General features: G+C 40.8%; 1 protein-coding gene across 1 annotated transcript in view; it reads left to right on the top strand.

Moving 5' to 3' along the window:
• ITGA9 (integrin subunit alpha 9) overlaps positions 1 to 17968 on the top strand; it is a 350162-nt gene that overhangs the window by 258455 nt on the left and 73739 nt on the right. Inside the window, exons 19-22 of the mRNA XM_061585893.1 lie at positions 5411 to 5503; positions 8114 to 8193; positions 13034 to 13117; positions 13690 to 13798. Coding sequence (XP_061441877.1) covers positions 5411 to 5503; positions 8114 to 8193; positions 13034 to 13117; positions 13690 to 13798 — 366 coding nt within the window. The remainder of the gene's footprint in view (positions 1 to 5410; positions 5504 to 8113; positions 8194 to 13033; positions 13118 to 13689; positions 13799 to 17968) is intronic.

Below are 17968 nucleotides of genomic sequence, written 5' to 3'. Positions count from 1 at the left end.
AGCACAGCTGTTCAGGGCCTGAGGCGGATTGCCCCTGATATTCCTCTTTCTCTGTTAAAATTGGACTCCCACATCTAAAGGTGTCAAATTGTAAGTAAACCTTTAAAGGAATTAAGCCTGAACTGGGTTGGCCTTTATCTGATTTTAGATTGAGTTCCAGGTAGCTAAATTACATAAAAGCTTTAATTTAGAAAATGAATGCAAGCAATTTGTCAAATTATTTTAATGTTTGTGGATTATTATTATTATTATTTTAGATTTCCTGGCAGTGCATAATGTACTAATATTCTCCTTCCTGCTAGACTACCTCAATTTTCTCATATGCATGTCTTTATACAGATATAGATATGATATACACACTCTGATCCAAGGATTTCTGGTTTAGGGTTTTTGTTTTTGTTTAGATTGATCTACCACTCTCTGTCATACATTGGATACATTAGCTACAGTACTTTAGACACTGGATTCTTTCCCCATGTGCTAATGTTTCTTACTGCAGTTACAAAGGTAGAAGAGAGTTGTTGAGGGGAGATGGACTATGCTAAAATCCCCCAGGGCTGTTTCTTTTCCCTGCCTTTCCTTCACTTGGAGACTTCCTGTGTACGTCAATGCCTGTGATCTCATGATCCAAAAATAGGCTCGGCTGTGTGGGGTGAAGGGGGCCAGCTTTTCAGTAATTAATTTTATTGAAATAGCCCTCCCTAAACAAGCAGGGGATCCGAGACGTGAAACTAGAATTTCCTGAATTGGGGGTATGGGTATGCCTTCAGCACTTACTAATGAGATCATGGAAGAGAGAAGGAAATCTGATTCTAATGCCAAAGAAAATACTCTTTCCTCATTTTTTTTTTACTCCCCTTCCCCTTCTTAGAACAAATGTGGAGAAGTTTGCACTGATGTACTTTCTAACAGTGAATCAGACATGGGGGTAGCGTATATGTTTCTGGGAATTATGAAGAAATAGTGCCTGCATTTGCTTCTTTCCCCATTATATTCTCTCCCATTCCTTCCCCCCCTTTTGTATCATGTCTGATTGTAAGTTTGCTGGCAGGGATTGTGTTGTCCTTTAATCTTCATACAGTGCCTAGAAAACTTTAGGTGCTTCATAAATAACATTAAGTCCTGTTTATTTCAATGGGAGTAAATTATGGCTAACTTAGTCTGGATCCAAACCAAAAATAATATAGTGTCAGAAGTTTTGCCAATTGTCATAGTACATTTTTGAAGGAGCAGCATAACCCTATACTGGTATTCAGCCTCATCATGGGGCAGCTTAGTGTATGTAGGGGGGCAGGAACCTGGCAATCTTCTGCTGTCAGGGCTAATGATCTCAAGGAGACTTCTAACTGTGCTTAGCTAAATGGAGTTAGAAGTCCTTTTTAGATCTTCACACTAAACATGTGAAGATTGGACAGCACATGCATCCTCAATCCCTTACATGCATTTACTACCTGTGATTAGGCTGAATGCACGAATAGGAACATTTGTATCATATCTAATAGGGGCATCTAATTAACTGTTTTAATGAATGGCCCATCAGATAATATTTTCTTTCAAAGCCTGAGTGCACAACCTTTTTATTTTACCATTTTATTTTATCCTTTTAAAACTGTATCAAGCAATATAAAGGGATGTTCATTATTTTAACACAAAATGCTCTAAGCAAGCTGTTGTTTATCTTTACCATTATCTTTTAAACTTCCTCTCCCCGAATGCTTATAGCTATCAGCTTGTTGGAACTTATCAAAAGAATGTATGTTTTTTTCAATATATAAGCTGCTGTATTTTGCCCAGGAAATCTCTCTTTTTATTTTTTTCCCCAATGTGTATATTAATTGATTTTGTTGAACTGCCTAAATGTATTTTTGGACAAGTAGGACAGCTGGTATAGCACAGTGGGGAGGAGAGCCTGTCTGGGAGTTCAAATCCCTGCTCGTGTCTCCTGGGTGTAAAGGGCCAGCTAAAGATCACCCCCATAGTGAGTGGCTCAGGGGTTACGTGCCCTGCCACCTGTGCAGCCATGGGCAAGCTGCATAGTCCCAAGGAGCCCAGTTGCCCCCCCCCCAGCTGGCAGTTGTGGACAAGGAAGGGGCTGGCTTGTGCAGCTGTGGCAGGCTGAGCAGGCCCTAGCCAGCTAAGGAAGACTAGCCTCAGAGGGAGGCAATGGTAAACCTCCTCTGAATACTGCTTACCATGAAAACCCTATTCATAGGGTAGCCATAAGTTGGGATTGACTTGAAGGCAGTCCATTTCCATTTTCAGGGTGTAATGTGTAAGAGGTGTTTAAAGTTAGGAAAGCATATTCATTTCAACACTAGTTCACATGTGTTTCATCACGGCGCACAGCTGAGTGACAAACAAGTTTTTCACCCAAGGTTATAGTTCCTGACCCTTCTCAGGTGTTGAATCCCTCCTGTGAACTGAGCAGCATTAACTGTCAGACTGAAGCCCATGTGAAGCCCATTAAGGAAAGATTCATCCTGTCATGAGATGAACAAAACAAACAATAAGGAGAAAAGTAGAGCAGACATCTTGCTTGCAAATAACATGAAATGAAGAGCCTTAGGGCAGGTCCACATCTTACTATTGCTGTGAGCAACTGTGATGTTTCTTGTAGTCAGTACATACAGTTTGGATGTTATCCTAACTCTGTTTATTCATTATATCTATGGGTATTGAAAGTGCAAAAGGACTTCTGAGAATGGGTCTTGCTAGCCCCATGCCAAATAACTGTCAATGCATGCATCAGCCATGCAGTATGTGATTAGCCTCAGTCTGAAGTGGGCCTTTTTACATACTATTACCTTCACAGGGATTCAAACCACATTGGCTGGGGTGTACGGCCAGTGTATGGATAGGGATCTGTGGGTATGACTGTTGTTGTTGTTGTTGTTGTTTATATCCCACCCTTACAGTAGGAGCGTGTTACTGGGCATGTTATTGGAAGCCCCTTTACTTGTTTAGTATCCACAACTAAACTGGGTTCATATGTCTACACACATCTGAAAACCCTGATTGAGGTGGGAGTGGTCATATGTGTACATGAAGTACACATCTGTAGATATGTGTGTATGAGGGCCTTGAAAAAGATGTATACATAGGTGTATATAGAAATCTGCCATATTCTGAGTTACATAAAGTATAACATACAGTATGTGTGTGTAACCTACAGTAGGCTATGCTCTTCAGGTTATGTACACTTTCAAATAAAATCTGGATAATGTTCTCCAAAGGTAACTGTAGCTCTGATAAACTATTCAGAATATAAATAAAAATACTAGATGAAAAGAAATGTGGGAGTTAGGCTAAAACCAAACCAAACATTATACTACTACATCCATGGAAAACCACAGTAAGCTGTTTGGTGATCATCAGTCTGGTTGTAGGCATACACAAAATTATATGGAGGAATTTTCTAAAACCATTTAAAATATGAGCAGAGATGTGAGATGGTCTTCTAAAGTTTGAAAATGGGATGCTCTAGGATCACTTGGAGGTGTAGAGCAAGTATATTCATCTGTCCTTTTTAGATTTTGCTCAAACCAAAATTGATCACTTTTAATAATAATTCAACCTTAGATAATTTAGTCAAGTGTTGCTGAAGCACATTGAGAAAAGAGCATGCTGGAATCTGTTGATCTCTATGCTGAGCTGAAGGCAGCTTCTTATTCTCACTACCAACAGGAGCCCATGGATTTCAATGGGTGCCTGTGGGTGGCAGAGGGAAGGAGGAGAGGGGGGCTGGAGTTGCAGAACTTTGTATAGCTCCAAACTGACAACTTGCTCTGACAAGGTTTAAAGCTCAGTTGGGACCTTTTAATGCTCTTGGGCCCCTTCTCCTATCCGCTCCCTTCTTGAATAGCAGAGAGAGTCTTAAAGGGGTAATCCTCTGGGTTGGGGCCTAGCACTCTGTCACCTTTTACTCCACTCTTGCCTGGTATGTTGCTTGTGCAGGTGAGCAGGCTCTGGGGAGAGTGAGGCCCCTAGTATAAAGGGGGCTGGTTCCTCAAGATAATTTGCCTCAGGGGCTGCTGTTTTTGGGGGTCCCAGTTTAGGGAGTTTTGGCTCAAGGGTTTCCTGGCTGAGGCTTATGCTGGATTGTACACTGCCTTGGTTTATGCTGCTCCTTTTCCTGATCCATCTGGTTCCTCCTCTGCTGTGTCAGAGTCCTTGCTGGTCTTTGGCATCAGGGTCAAGACACCCAACTAAGGATTTGCAGAGCTGGGGTTCAAGTTCCAGCTGGACTGGAACTGGAACTGGATGGAGCACTGTGGCAAAATCCACAGAATGGACAATCAGGAGGCAAGCAATCCAGTGTCTGAAACAAGGTATCTCTCCAAAGGGGAAGGATATTGGATCAAGGTTACAGGAGGGCAGATTGGGAAGGTGGTACAATGGAAAGGAAACAGGAGCATAGGAGGCTACCTTATACTGACTCAGTTGATTTGTCAGTGGAAACTCGTGTGTGTGTGTGTGTGTGTGTGTGTGTGTGTGTGTGTGTGAGAGAGAGAGAGAGAGAGAGAGAGAGACATGTAACAAATCTAGGGAGGTATCTTCTTTTCTCATGCTCTTTATTAGCTAAGGTTTACAGTCAAGGTTGCCAAGAAAAGCAGGACTGAATATTTATTTTTTCTATGACCTTTAATGGTCTAGTACTGGTCCCCCAGTAAACAATAGGTTGGGTTCAGAGTAAGTTAGCTGCATGTTGTTTCCATTATAATGAATGGTCATTTGACCATTTAGTAACCATTTTATATCCTGGAATATTTTACAAAGATGCTAGCTATTTTCTTCTCTGTGATATAAATAAGAGTATTACAGGAAGTGTAACTAAATTCCTGTTGAGAGTAATGAAGACACAAACTAAAATCTTATTCAAATAAATGTAACCATGTTTTTCTACCTGTCAAAAGCTATTTGATCTTGTTGGGGATTTTATATTTTATTTTTATTTAACAAAATTTATATACCTCTTCATCAACAAAAAATCTCTAAATGGTTTAACTAAAACAATATGAAATATTCATTTTAAAATACTCCTTTTTAAAAAATGTTGAAAACATGAAATTGATCAAAATATAAATAAAATCAGCAGTTTAAAATAAATATACACAGTAAAATTACTTGTTAAAGTTATATGCCTGGATAAGCTTGCCTAAAAGAAAAGATTTTAGCAGGCACTAAAAACAATATAGCAAAGCACATGTCTACTATTAATATTTTTATATGTTAATGGATGTATAAGTCTTACTGTGAGGTCTGTTGACTGACTTAATAAATTGCTTGAAAATAATTTAAATCCCATTGATTTTAGTGGGAATTAAGTGCAGCTAACTTAGCCCAGATACAGCCCAATGCTTTCTTCTCTCCACCACAGTTTCATGTGCTGAAGCATTTTTCTTTCTTTCAGGAAGAGATGGGCATTGCGTGCGAGTTGCTGGAACCAGACTCTGACTTCCTGAAATGCAGTGTGGGCTTTCCCTTCATGAGATCAAAGTCAAAGGTAATGAGTTAGGATTTTCAATAGCTATGAGCTTATCTGTGTAACAAGTGAACTTGTGGGTCTTGGACTACTTTCCAAGTACAGTGTGGCTTTGCACTTTGACCACAGAGATGCTGTGGTCACCTCTCTGCTCTTTTTGTAAAGTGACACTGGTCTTTCCTCACCAAACAGAGTTCAGTGATAGGCAGCTGTGGCAGCTGTTCATAGCCATGAAGCCCTAACTGAGGTTGACTTGGAATTCTAGTGAGAGTTCTTTTTAGCAGTCAGGAAATAATTCTTTGGCCCTTCCTTGGCAGACATTTGAAAGAGGGCTATCCACCATTTCTGTCCTTAGTTTACTTGCATTATTTTGCATCTTCTCCTGCTATCCAAATATGTAAAGTTCAGATACGTACCATGTAGCACAGAGCCAATAAACATACACTTTATTATTATTTTTTCATTCCAAGTTTTTATTTGTCATATTTGTCCAGTTAGCTACTGGGCCTATATCCTTTTAATCTGACAATGCCGCTCAATGCTTTAAAGCTAAGTTCTCTGTGTACAACCAGTGAAGTCGGTAGCCAAATCTTTTCTGAGTTCTCAGTTCTCTCCTGTTCCTCACTATTCCCAGTCACTTGAATTTGGGCAGGGAGCCTCTATTGTGGTACAGAGATATAGCTACTTTGTGTTGTAGTAGAGGCCTATGCAAGTTAGCATGACAAACCCAATGTCAATAGCACTGGATCAGAGAATAGCTTTTTTACTTCTGGGATACATCCTCCTGCAACAAAGGTGGGAAACCTGTGGCCCTCCAGATGTTGCTGGACTACAGTTCTCATATCCCTGACCGCTGGCCTTGCTAACCCGGACTGATGGCAGTTGGAGTCAGCAACATCTAGAAGGCTGCAGGTTCTCTTTCCTGGTCTACAAAAACAAAATATAGATGTCATAAAAATTACGGTGTAAGTTATCATGTTCTCCCACTCCATATATAGTCAAAAGATCAATGTGTATTCTCAGAATCCTTGATAGATCTGCAACATCCAAGTCACATCACATTTATGTTGCCAAGCCATCATAAGCTGCCCTGGCCTCTTGCAAGAGGAAGGGCAGAGTATCAGACAAATTATTAATCATAATAACAACAATAATATTTTGTCTTAACTGTGGATGTTTGCTTTGATGAAGCATAATGGCTTTGATGTGCAGTACACATGCTGGCATGTCAGATAAGTGGCCAGCCAGCTGTTTGGAGGGAGGGGCAGACATGGAGAACTAAATCCAGCTCTCCCATTCTGCCATTTGAATGATGAGCTCTGTCATAAGGGGTGTTCAGACATTTGCCTCATGTGTTGTAATAATGCATTGGGGGTACCACACAGCCCTGCAGGCAAGCCTTGCCTCCACTGTCAGTGCACCTAGGGTGGCATGCCCTCATTGACTATGTGTTCAGAGCTCATTAAAAAGGGATTTCAGGTGAAAAGATCCTCCATGTGAGGGGGTCTTTATTGGACTTTACATGGAGGATCTCTACATGCATATGTTGGTACACGTATAGAGCTCTGAATGTGCTAAGTGGTTGTGCATCATGGAGTAGGAGTGGCCCATATAGGCCTGAGGCGTCCCTCATGTATTATTTCAGAACAATGGTGTGTGTGTGTGTGTTCATGTGAATCACCCTATTGATGATCAAATAGGTGGCATATGTGATAGCCATGGCTACTGAACTCAGTAGGGGAGTCACATCTCGAGCATCCATTTCCATGATTCCCTTTTCAGCTATGCAAAAGCCTTCTTTCATGCACATATTTCCTCTTTCCTCTTTCAACAAGCCTTTTAGGTTGAGACCTATCCCAGTCTGCATCTGTGTTAGAATTGCTTAATATGTTTTTTAATAATGTTTTTAACCCTTTTTCAAAGATGTTTTTTAAAAAATGTTTTTAATGCTGTTTTGTTTTAATGTATTTTAAGTTCTGTTTTTATGATGTTTTAAAGTGTTGTTAGCGCTTTGTTTGCCACCCTGGACTCCTGCTGGGAGGAAGGGCGGGATACAAATTAAATAATAAAATAAATAAATAAATAGATGTTGTAGCCCTAAGGCCTATGCATGTCTTACTTGCATTTAGGACATACTCAAGTACAGATCAGTGAGGGGCCATACTTTTAGCCCCACCTCTGATGCCAGGTATTTTTTTTAATAACAATGCATTGAGTGCTATTGTCCATATAGGAAGGCCAACACACAAACACTTTCTTGCATGTGGAGGCTCCACACAATTGGGACAGTCACACATCCAGTTATATGGAACTCCTCCAGGCACTTCCACAGTGGTCTTCCTGTACAGACAAAAGAAGATGCAACATTGGGGGTAGGGTAAAGGCACAGCCCCACTCTAGTCTGTTCTCAGGTATGTCCTACATGTGAATAAAATAATGTATGCAATAGGGCTTAGGTTTAGAGTGAAATGTATGGCTCATTAGCTGTGGAAGTTTGTAAGCACTTCACATCTGGAATATGAAAAATTGTGCTAAATGTGCTGGAAGGAATGTATTTAATTTGAATATGGGTCATATCTTTCAAGAACAATATCCACAAATTGCTAAATACTACTTTCTTTTTTCCCTTAGTATGAATTCAGTGTTATCTTTGACACTACTCATTTGTCTGGGGAAGAGGACATCCTTTCATTCCTTGTCACTGCTCACAGGTAATGTATATTTCATGTTTAATCTTCAGGCAGATTGACACAGAAACAGGATGGAATGATGAATGAACACATGCAAAATTGGCATGGGCCTGAAATAGATTGGCTTGTTCATCCTTAGCTAGACATGGACATGTTTGGAAGGAAATATTTATTGAATGCTAGTGAAAATCTCTTCTTTTTCTCATTCTTAAAACGTGGCATATAATTTGCACTTTAGCATGTAATTTGCACAGGGACCAAGGAGTGAGGACTGGTGTTAGTGTATAGTTGACCAGAATATTCAGAAAGACATAACATTCAGGGGGAGTCCTGGAAGGATTGAAACCAACACATTAAGAATAATCTCTGTTCTCCTTTTAGGGAAGAACATAAATGGTCACTGATGTGGTATATAATTAGCAAATTCAGTGATTGACACAGTCAGTCTCAAAATTGCTGATTTTTTGAATGTAGCCTTGAACACCTTTAAAACTGGCCATTGGTATTCTTCTGTCTTGCGCTGTGGGATATGTAATAGTTGCATCTTGGGCCCTCTCCAGTGCAGATCCTTTTTTAATTCTGGACATGATTCATGCACCACTTACACCCTACACTTTTGTGGCAGGTAGTTTCACATGGCATCTTCTGAGTCCATAACACAGGCTTTCTTGCAGCCAATTTGCTAATTTCCTTATGAGAAAACAGTGAAAGATTTTGAGACAGGAACAATGAATCAGTTACTAGGACTTGCCTCAGAGGTATCCCTAGGATTACAGCATTTAGTGCTAAAACTCTCCGCTCAGACCAGTGAGGGAAACGTTAAGCATGATTTCATACATGTGTTTTTAGGATCTGCACAGTCTTTGTGGTGCCAAGGGATTGTGACATTAAATCTGATAATAGCTCATAAAAAATAACCTGGTGTGTCAGCTTAATCTTTCCTATTCTGTAATGGCCTAAGATGCAGCACATAAAAGAGGTTATTCCATTTTCAAGCACCAATCAAAACTGGCCCAAAATGCATCCTTTCCAATATCTCTTGGTATGGAGATGAGTCAACATAGCCACATTTGGGCATGATGTATAATCAATGATCCTGGCTGGCTAGGGACCACTTTGAGATGGTACAGCTAATCCTTCTTGTGCTATCTATTGTGACAGGATCCAGAAAATCCCAAAGCTGGGAGAGATTTACTTATTCCATTCTTGTTTTCACTAAATTTAATTCTTCAGTCATTTTCTAGTGCTTCAGTGAAATAAGCAATTGGATTTAAGCCATAAAGCAGACAATTTTTATTCAGTGTTGATGATCCATATGCTGGCATTTACAGAGTTATACATAAGGCTTTTTGGCGTCTCATGCTCCCCCTTTCCTGATTTGAGAGCCCTCATGAGGCTGCTGTGCTGAATGTTTTTCTGCTTCTGAGGATACCTTGAAGTCTGCTAGAAGAGCATTTAGGCCAATTCTCTGTTTGACTATAGATCCCTCATAATGGGCACATAGGGATTTGATAAACAGAGTGTTGAAAACTATAATGCACAGTGCACGCTTCCCATGATTATAAGCCATAAAGAAGCAAAACCCATCTGTGATTAGCCACGGGAAGTAGTTATATTCACATGGGAATAATTGCTCAGCTCCATGAACTTTTGTTCGTAGACCCAGCACTTCTAAAGTGTTTGCTGCCCAGAGAGCTGTTTGCTAGTCGGGTGGGACATAAGCTGAATAAAATAAATAAATAAAGCATAGGTTCCTGCTTTCGCTTTTTGATGGTGGTAGATGTGATGGTAGATGCACAAAAGGACACAATCCCCAGCTGGCATCTAATATAGCAATCCTCTGTTTTTTAAAAGAACTACCACAACCCTTTCTTCTGGTGATCTGGCTTCCATGTTCCATCAGTAATGCAAGAGTACTGGTCACATTACTCAGATCATGCAGTTAATATTATTTTCCATGCTAGTTCCCATTTAAGGTGTTGCATTGATATACAAAGCAAACTCCACTATCCAGGGTACCCAGATGGCTGGTGCTTTTGTTCATTTGGGGAATGTTATACATTGGGGTAGTGCCATGGCTCAGTGATAGAGCATCTGCTTTGCATGTAGAAGGTCCCAGATTAAATCTCCAGTGTCTCTAATTAGGGCTGGGAATGTCCCTTGCCTGAAATCCTGGAAAGTGGCTTCCAGTCAGTGATGGCAATACTAAGCTTGAGGGACCAATAGTCTGACTTGGTATGAGGCAGCTTTGTGCATTGCTGATAAGACACAGGAGGCGTACAATGGGAAAGAGGTTTTTCAGACATTGAAATAAGATGACTTTACTATTTGCAAGAGTGACTAGCCTGTTGTTGTACCATTGGGATTGTATGAAGTTATTTAAAAGCACATGAGAGACCCGCAACAAAAGACTGCAGTTTGGAGTGCTCCTATTTGGGGTGCCAGCTAGCCAGCCAGTCTGTCATGTTCTATTTTAGGGTACTCCATTCCACCACCACCCCTTTCCTCTGCACCCGTCAACAGTAACCCCGGGCTGCATGGCCCCAGTCTTTGGGCTGTTTTTAGTTTCCTCTCCTTAGTCTGCCCCACCCACCAATATTGTTTGTACTTCTGAAAATCTGGTTGTTTCTCCAAGTCTTCTGATACCTCTCTCTTATTTTATTTATTTATTTATTTATTTATTTTATTACATTTTTAGACCGCCCTATAGCAATAAGCTCCCAGGGCGGTGAACAGCATAATAAAACAGATTAAAATACATGCGGATGTAAATACAATACAGTACACAATAAAACATAATTAAAATTTCCAAATTTAAATTCAATTTTAAAATTTTTAAAATGCCTGGGCAAAGAGGTAGGTCTTTACCTGGCGCTGAAAAGATAACAGAGAAGGCGCCAGGCATATCTCGTCAGGGACAGCGTTCCATAGTTCGGGGGCCACCACTGAGAAGGCCCTAGCTCTAGTTGTCATTCTCCGTGCCTCCTTATGTGTTGGGACACGGAGAAGGGCCTTCGACGTCGAGCGCAGTGACCGGGTAGATACATAGCGGGAGAGGCGTTCCGCCAGGTATTGCGGTCTGATGCCGTTAAGGGCTTTATAGGTAAGAACCAACACTTTGAATCTGGCCCGGAAACATATTGGTAGCCAGTGCAGCTGGGCCAGAACAGGTGTTATACGATCAAATTTTTTAGTCCCAGTAAGGACTCTGGCCGCAGCATTCTGCACCAGCTGAAGTTTCCGAACCGTCTTCAGAGGTAACCCTACGTAGAGTGCATTACAGTAGTCCAATCTAGAGGTTACCAGAGCATGGATAACTGAGGCGAGGTTCTCCCTGTCCAGATAGGGTCGTAGTTGGGCTACCAGCCGAAGCTGGTAGAACGCATTCCGTGCCACCGAGGCTACTTGAGCCTCCAGTGACAGGAGCAGATCTAATAAGACCCCCAAACTACGGACCTGCTCCTTTAGGGGGAGTGTAACCCCATCTAGGGCAGGTCGGACATCATCCATCTGGGCAGAGAGCCCCCCCACCAGCAGCATCTCAGTCTTGTCAGGATTGAGTCTCAGTTTATTAGCTCTCATCCAGTCCATTATTGCGGCCAGGCAGCGGTTTAGTACATTAACCGCCTCACCTGAAGAAGATGAAAAGGAGAAGTAGAGCTGCGTATCATCAGCATATTGCTGGAAACGCACTCCAAATCTCCTGTGTGTGGAATGCTGCCGTTTTGGCAACATAAGGGATCCACACATGGAAAAATGAGTTCACTTTTAGTATATAGGGTCCTTTTACAGAGATTCTATCTATTAACTCCATATTGAGGATGGTTTATATAAGACACGCCACTTCTTTTAAGTCCAGCGAGGACCTCCTCTTTTCTCCCACAGATTAATGAATGTTAAGTAGTACATGCTGTAGGGTCTTACACTGCAGAATTAAAATCGGTTTCTACATTAAGAAGAACCAAGTGATTCAAAGCTTTTCTAGAACGGTATCACTTCAGACTTCAGGTGGCGTAATTGCATATTTGAATGCTCCCCCATAGAAGGTTCTTGCACATAGAAAAAGAACATGTCTGATAAAAAAAGGAATTATTAATGATACTCTCTTCTTGACATACCTGCTTTGTAGATGCAAGGAGCTTTTTAGATGGAGGAACATTCATATATGCAGCCTTACTTTCAGCTTGAGGCTCCCTCAGTATCCTTGGCATCCCTTTGTATTTATTTATTAATGTTTTATTTGTTTTTTACCTTTATATCATGCCTATCCTCCAAGGAGCTCAAAGTGGCATATACATGGTTCTTGTCCGTTTTATCCTCACAACAACCCTGTGAGGTAGGTTAGGCTGAGAGACAGTGACTAGACCAAGGTCACTCAGAAAATTCTCACGGCTGAGTGAGAATTTAAACCCTGGCCTCCCAGGTCCTATTCTCACACTCTATCTACTACACTATATAGGCTCCTCGTATTTTGTAAAATGGGGAGCCTAGTTTGTTAACTGCTATTACTGTCAAAGGGGGGGGGCAGATCCAGTATATCCTGGCAATAGCCAGTGAATCACAAGGCTAGACAGAGCACCAAAATGATTTTGACAAAATTTGATATTAGTTTGTTCGTGTGCATATCACTTTTCATATTTCACTTGAAAGCCACCCCTCTCATTTTGCTTTTGCAATGGAGTAAATGTGATGTACAAAGGCACACAGCTTACAGGTAATGATATTTTTAATGACAAATCATACAGATGTGTGTGTGTGTGTGATATTAATGTCAAAACTAGATTCAAGGAATTATATTGGTCAGTTGTGTAAAATAAAGGTCATTGGTACAGCAACCTTGATTCTCCTGTTTTTGACACAGTGGAAACTTGGAACACAACCTCAGTGACAATTCTCTCATCCTGTCTGTTCCCTTGATGCATGAAGTGGACTCATCCATCACTGGGTAAGCAGCAGGTTATCGAATGAGCATGTGCACGCTTACAAAATTCCTTAGATTATTTCAAGCATCTCTTCCAGTATGAAAAAAAACATTCTTTTCCTTGTTTACAAGTAAAGCTGGGAGCAGAATGTTTCTTTCTTATGGACTAACTTCCCAGACTCTGAAAGCAGGATATGATAATAGGATTGTGTGTATGTGTTTTGCTTCTTTCTTTATTGCTCTTCCACAGCATGGAAACATTAGGCATTAATTATGGCACTATAAACTACCTAAAAAAAGAAGAAAGGCATTATTTTTAGGTCAAGTTAAATGTTTTGGTTCAACTCAGCTAGACCAAAGGTTAGGGTCAAATGTTCTGGGATAGTTCAGGTCACAAGGAGGTCTAACTGTGTGCCTTTCTGTTTAATTTCACAGTCAGGATTCTGTTTATGTTTCCTTTTATATATATATAAAGACACTTGAAGAGAAATAGGCAGTTTAAAAATGGCTATTAGAAGTGGGAGCTGTTTGTGCAACAGAAAAAAGTGAGGGTAATTTTTTGCACTCATATATGATCTCATCTTTCTCTCATTCAGAGTGGTCTCTCCCAGTTCCTTTGTTTATGGCGAGTCAGTGGCAGCATCTCAGTTTACTCTGCTGGAAGATTTTGAGTGTCATTTTCAGGACCTCAACTTCACTCTTCAGGTAAGAATTAAACACAAGGTATGTTCTTGCTAGTGCCTTTTAATTTGTATGGGATTTTGTTGTGGCTGGTATATTCCTGTGGTCCTTGCTACAGTACGACACAGAAAGTCTCCAGTGTTCTATGAAGAAAGATACTAAGCTCTAAAATATATAGAATCACGAGAACATGTCTTCTGGCTAATTATTAGTGAAACCTTTGGATTTCGTGGTGCTCTATGGCTTTATGGTTACTGATTTATTCAGATGTTTTGTCTTTCTATGCATTCGAGTATAGTGTCCAAACAACCCTGCAAATATAGATTGTGGTACAAAGACCTAATTTTGGTGTACCCTGTGGAATTTTTGCTTTTTTGCTGCTGTTGTTGCTTTGAACAGGTTTCTACCCCATCCCCATGCTATGCCTTATCCCAAACTATTTTGAAAACTCCCTATGGATTCAAAAGTCATGTAGAATGAGGAGAGAGTGCATTTTAAGTCTTAAAGGGTAAGATATATACATCCAAACTCCTGTGGAATTATTTGTATTCTTCTTTGGATCCTGACCACATAGCATATTGAAATTTCTGGCTGCAAGACATCCTTGACTAGGACTAACCAAATGTCACTTTGCTCTCAAGCTGAATGGCCATTCTTTTAATTTCATACCTTGTAACAAGTTCAAGATACAAGAGACCCTTAACTGGGGACAAAGTGGAACATAGCAGGAAAATAATAAATAAAATCAACAGCCCACTAAATGTCTCCTCACACAGTGAGTCATGTCTCAAGTGGGTGGTGGTGGTATGGCAATATATTCATTCATTTCCTGTCAGGACAAGCCAGAGAGGCAGTGTGGACTAGTGTTTGGGGTGATGAACAAGGACTGAGGAGACCTAGGTTCAAATCTCCATGATGGCTATCTTCTGCCTCCATTGTCAGAGCCGGTATGTCTCTGAATACCAGTTGCTAGGAATCACAAGTGGTGAAAGTGCTGATGCAATCAGATTCTGCTTGCAGGCTTCCCAACTGGTTGGCCTCTGTGAAAACAGGATGCTGGAATAGATGGACCGTTGGCCTGCCCCAGGAGGTTCTACTTATGTTCTCACTGGGTGACCTTGGACCAGTAATTTTCTCTTAGCCTAATCTACATCACAGGGTTGTTACTTTGGGGGGGGGCAAGAACACTGCTTTGAATTCCTTGGAGGAAAAGTGGGATGTACATGTTATTAATTATCATGATCATCATGTTTTTGAGAGTTGAGAATGTCCTGAAAATGTAAAAGGCATATAGGAACAGAAATCTGTAGTGGCTGAACTTTGCCTGCTCCCACAAATGGTACACACCTTGTTCATGTGCGGCTGTAAGTACATATAGATAACCTAACTCACATGCAGGGGATTACAGAGGCAGTTACTAAAGTTTGACTTCAAGGATGTTGGCAATCAGTATAACAAGCTGGAGGCACAGGAGGTCTCTTCCTGAAGCACTGAGGTCTGCCTCTTGGCCAGACCTGCAAAACCTGTGAACCATTAAGGGAAATATGGCTACCAGCCATTAAAAAAAGTTCACTACAGATTCAATCAAAGTCCTTTTTTTGCTGTTTGTATGGGACTGGGGGGTGGTAAGCACATACTGGCCAAAATATATAGTAAGTGGGGTTGTGTCTGATATGGGTACGTCTCAATTGTAAATCACATTTTAAATTAGTGCTTCAGTCTAGATACAGAATCTGTTTTACGGACTTGTGGCCCATGGACACAAAATGTCCTGAAATGTGATGATCCTACCGGAGGTAGGATGTGCCTTAAGGATGCTTCATCCATTATGTGTTTATGGTATGGCTGTAAAATATTGTAATTGTTCAGCTACAAATATAATGTATGCACACCATTGATGTATGCTTAACTTATATGTACCATGTTGGAAGAAAAGCCCAGGAGCCTGGGATGATGGTAGCTCTTCACCCTGTATTGGAATTGCCAATTATGTGTTAGCTGCCATGTAATGTGTGAAGTGGCCTTCATATCTCCTTCTGTGCCAGCCATTTCCCATCCTATTCCTACTTAATGGGGAGTAAGTCTCATAGAACTCAATGTGTTTTACCTCTGAATAGACATTTAAGTTCAGTGGGATTTACTGTCAGATAATTGTGCATAGGATTGCTGCCTTAGGATAGGAGTGTATCCACAGTTCTGCCGCTAGCTATAGCCAGGTTGGATGGGGGTGAGGAAGAGTGACTCTTTTCTACACCAGCTCCTAGGCTGGCACAGTGAAGAGGCTCAGATGGTTGCAGCAGTGCCAGTTCAAGATCCAGTGAATCTTGTGACAAACTAGCTCTGTCCCCGCTTCCCCAAACATCCAATTTGGGGGGGGGGTTCTTATGGCTATTGTCCACTATTTGAGTGAGCAGAATTGGGGCGCTCCTCATTGGCAGAGATCCCCCACCAATGGAGGACAGAGGATCCAGGCAGGGGTGGATGTAGGGATATCTCTGCCTCATCCAACTAGGATTGCATATTGGAGGCTTTGATTGCTCTGAAAGTTACTGCCTGTTTATTTAAATACTGTTGAGTTCCACTGATTTCAGAGGGAGAGATTTGAGCACATCCCGAAGTATCCCAAGAGGATTTTAAAAGAACATGATTTAGGCTGGATGGTGCTCATACGGATCAAGAAGAACATTTTCCAGATCTCAAAGAGCACTTGAGTTCCTCCATGCCTTTCATTTTTCATCCAAAGCAATCATGGGTCCATACAGTGTGACAGTCTTTTCAGCCACTAGGTGGAACTACAGAATGACAAACAGCACAATGAAGGGAATGTGTAACTACTAATATTTTATGCATGTACGTGTATATTTTTCTCTTTTCCATTCCCCTCAAATATGATGCTATTTTAAAACTATGAATAGCGCATGCCTTCCACCATGGGAAGACCGTATTTCTCACCAGTTAATTACTTACTGTCATTCATTGCTCTTAGTTTATTGAGAAGGGATAGAAGAAGTGCATTCAAGTTTGGATTCCAGGAGCTTAAACTTCCTGTTTACATGTTTTTCCATATAATTATCATATAAAGAACTGAAAAGAGAACAAATACTGCATCAATGAAATGCTTTCACTCCTTGATGATTTTGAGTATCTAATTCAGGAATTCATGAAATTGATTTGGGGTAGGAAATATTTCTGGAAAAGCAACTTAAATATGCAAATATTCACCTCTCCTCCAAGCTTTCTGCTACTAGCTTTCAGCTGTGCAGGCTACAACTGATAAAAGTTGTAGTCCAAAACATCTGGAGGGCACCAGGTTGAACAAAGCTGATGCAAATAATGTCTTGGTTTGCACATCACAGTAGGCTTACCAGGGCCACACAAACGTGCTGGCTCCTATAGAGCAGCTCGTCCCTGCTTTGCTCCTCCCTGGTCCTTTTACCTTAGTGTGGCAACTAAGCCAAGGTTTGGCTTAGTGTGTCATCCTTAACCATGATCTGTGGCCAACAGCAAACCTTTGCTTAAGGAGGAGAGAGTTTAACCATGGTAGCAGGTTTGGCTTAACTGCTCTGCTGTGCTGAGGTAAAAGGGCTGGGGAGGAGCAAAGTGGCTGTGATGTTGCTTGCAGCCAGCATGTTCATGTGTTGCACTAAGTCACAGTTAGTGTTACGTGCAAATGTGGCCATTGTGTAATGTTTTGAGAGCAACCAAAGCCTATTCAGAGTGAGGTCAGTGCTTCCTGGATGAATTAAAGCTTTTGTGCCTTTCACAATTCCCCTCCCCCCATTGTTGTAATGAATAGGTATCTGCAGCATGAATACTTCAGAAATCACCCCTCCCCTATTGGTTCAACCCTAATTTATCCCTTAACTTCATATGCAAATAATCCACACCGACCTCTCTATGTTGGTCGCTCTCACACACAGTAGGATATTTCACATGAATACTGAAAAAAAATATTTCAAAGCTACAGAAATTTATTCTATAAAGTGGTAAATCATAAAAGGGTTAAGTAAATCATAAAAGGATTAGGTTTACCATTCAGTATGCTTAAGTGTTTCTGACTCTTAAAAAGTTATGTAGTGAGAAAAGTAAGAAATGGTAAGATAGGTTGGTTCTATTCACTGAAACAAAATAACAGTCCTAGTAGAAAAAGATTACAAAGTTTAGATTATATAGTGTAGGAAACCATAAGTTAAA

The sequence above is a fragment of the Rhineura floridana genome, chromosome 10, assembly GCF_030035675.1.
Source record: "Rhineura floridana isolate rRhiFlo1 chromosome 10, rRhiFlo1.hap2, whole genome shotgun sequence".
Classification (NCBI taxonomy): Eukaryota; Metazoa; Chordata; class Lepidosauria; order Squamata; family Rhineuridae; genus Rhineura; species Rhineura floridana.
The sequence above is the reverse complement of the archived record's forward strand: the minus strand, read 5'-3'. Positions and strand labels throughout refer to the sequence as shown.